At 46.4% G+C, this 1,980-nt stretch overlaps 1 protein-coding gene across 1 annotated transcript; it reads right to left on the bottom strand.

Moving 5' to 3' along the window:
- Positions 1-290: 290 nt before the first annotated feature.
- Positions 291-1,514, bottom strand: ENH_00029590 (hypothetical protein, conserved; the record flags this gene model as incomplete). Its single annotated transcript, XM_013580038.1, has 1 exon — positions 291-1,514. One exon carries the CDS (start codon positions 1,512-1,514, stop codon positions 291-293), a length of 1,224 nt encoding a protein of 407 aa, XP_013435492.1.
- Between the last annotated feature and the right edge of the window lie 466 nt (positions 1,515-1,980).

The raw sequence follows: 1,980 nt of genomic DNA, 5'->3' as shown, positions 1-1,980 counted from the left end.
TCCGTGTGCATAAGAACGTGTTGATACAGTTTATGAAGGGCTATGTATATGCATGCTTGTGAAATTTGATAATTCTATAAAATTACTCGACAATCAAGCTTACTAAGTGTCACCAAAAATTGCGGGAACCGAAAACGGTCTGTAATGTCTTGATTCCCTCTATGCGTGAAGAACAAGGATCTAAAAGAAATATGTAGGCATGTTATCGCCGTTAAAGCTCTTCAAATTATCCCTCCAGCGTCCCAAGCTCTGCTAAGAGGTCTTGCTTATAGCAAACACCTAGTATGAAATTAGCGACGTCTATTGGCAAGCTGGACAGTTTCTCCACGGCTTCCCTTGTCATGCTTCCCAACAAATTTGCTGCAGTCTACAAGGCATTTTACTGCAGCAAAAAAAATGAGAACCGCGAATATAAGCGATATGCACATCGCAGAGATGGCTATAGAGTCAAGATTCTTTTGTTGTATTCTACAGGTTGTCACAGTCGCCAGAAGTATGCAGCCTTGAACTTGCTCCGGCGTCATTTCTTCCAGGTCCTCTATGAATTCCTCAACGTGTTCCTTGGCCTGGTCTTCATTCGACCGGTACTTGCTCAAATGCAGTTTTCCGAAGTTACAGTCGTCTGTACAGCTCATTGGCCACTTGCGAACCACGGAAAAGGTATATTGTGTGAACCCACAGAATAAACCCCAATCGACGGAAGTTCGAAAGAAGTTTTCAGCCGTTACCAAAGCTTCTGTCGATGTTGCCATCCCGTGCACGCACTCCAGATCACTTGAGGTGACCAAAATGTTTTCCATACCAGTCCACGACTGGCGTAGAAGAGTTGGGTAGAAGGGAGATTGTTCACCTTGAAAAACGCTTTCTATTTTCTTTCTCGCTACATCAATAAACGACTTCATGATGTTTCCGGACGGCGTTGTCTGCGCTTCACCGTCCTGTGGCTCCGAAATGTTTTCAGGAGTTTCTGCTGCGCTCTGGTGTGGTGCTTCCTCTTCAGCTTCTGTACTGGAATTACCTGGCTGCCCATTAGTGCGCTTCTCCTCTTCAGGCATCTGGGTACTCGTGAGAGTAGTTGTTGCCTCGGTTGTTGTGGAGGAAGATACGCCGTCAGTTCCCACCAGGTCATTGGCATCTGACACCCGTCCACTGGGTGTTTTGATAGCATTAGAATCCATCGAGTCTTGAGGGGTTGGAATAGAAGCTTGATAGGTCTGGCCTGCTTTTTGAACATACGCGTCAAGGCAAGTAACAAGCAAGGGGCTGCTGTAGCCTGTATTCATGTCACTCTGTGCCCACAGGTTCTGCAGCAACAGCCAAAGTCCATACCCAAAGGTAGCAACGAGTAGGACCATCAAGGTAGTTAAACTGATGACGGACAAGACTCCCCAGAGCCTTCGCTGTGTTTTGACGAGGGTGAAAGGGAGAAATCCAAGAGCACAGCCAACAGTGCAAGAAATAACACCTAAGACGAGTCCGCCAGTACTCATAAAAAATATACAGCAAATTCCCATAAAAAATAACATGAGCGTCATTAAGATTGGGCTCCAGCACAGCGTTGCACACGTGCATCCTTCCAACTCGCTCGGCTGCGTCTCGGGAAAACTCCGACTGTCCCTCATGCTAAGCGAACTATGCGCAAAAAAGCGTTAGTATTGGGGGACGAAACATTCAAAAGAATTCTCGAAAGGGAACACTGCCGTGGAAAACCTGTTTCGCAAGCATGACGAGTTTGTCGGCTGGAAGCAGTAAGTACTCGATGGGCCAGTCCATTGGACGATGCTACACACCACCCCGTTCTTTCAAAGCAACAGCAAAAAACTTGATTTAAAGATAGTTTTTCCATTTAAACAAACACCAGCCGGAGAAACATCACATGAGATGTGTCGCCCGCTGCGCTGGCTTGTTCGCCGCTAGCCTTCCTACAATTTGAACAGATGGCTACGAAATCATTCCTTGCGATTTTCAATGCATGAATGG

Source organism: Eimeria necatrix, genomic scaffold (assembly GCF_000499385.1).
Source record: "Eimeria necatrix Houghton genomic scaffold, Enh_scaff215, whole genome shotgun sequence".
NCBI classification, from domain to species: domain Eukaryota; phylum Apicomplexa; class Conoidasida; order Eucoccidiorida; family Eimeriidae; genus Eimeria; species Eimeria necatrix.
The sequence above is the reverse complement of the archived record's forward strand: the minus strand, read 5'-3'. Positions and strand labels throughout refer to the sequence as shown.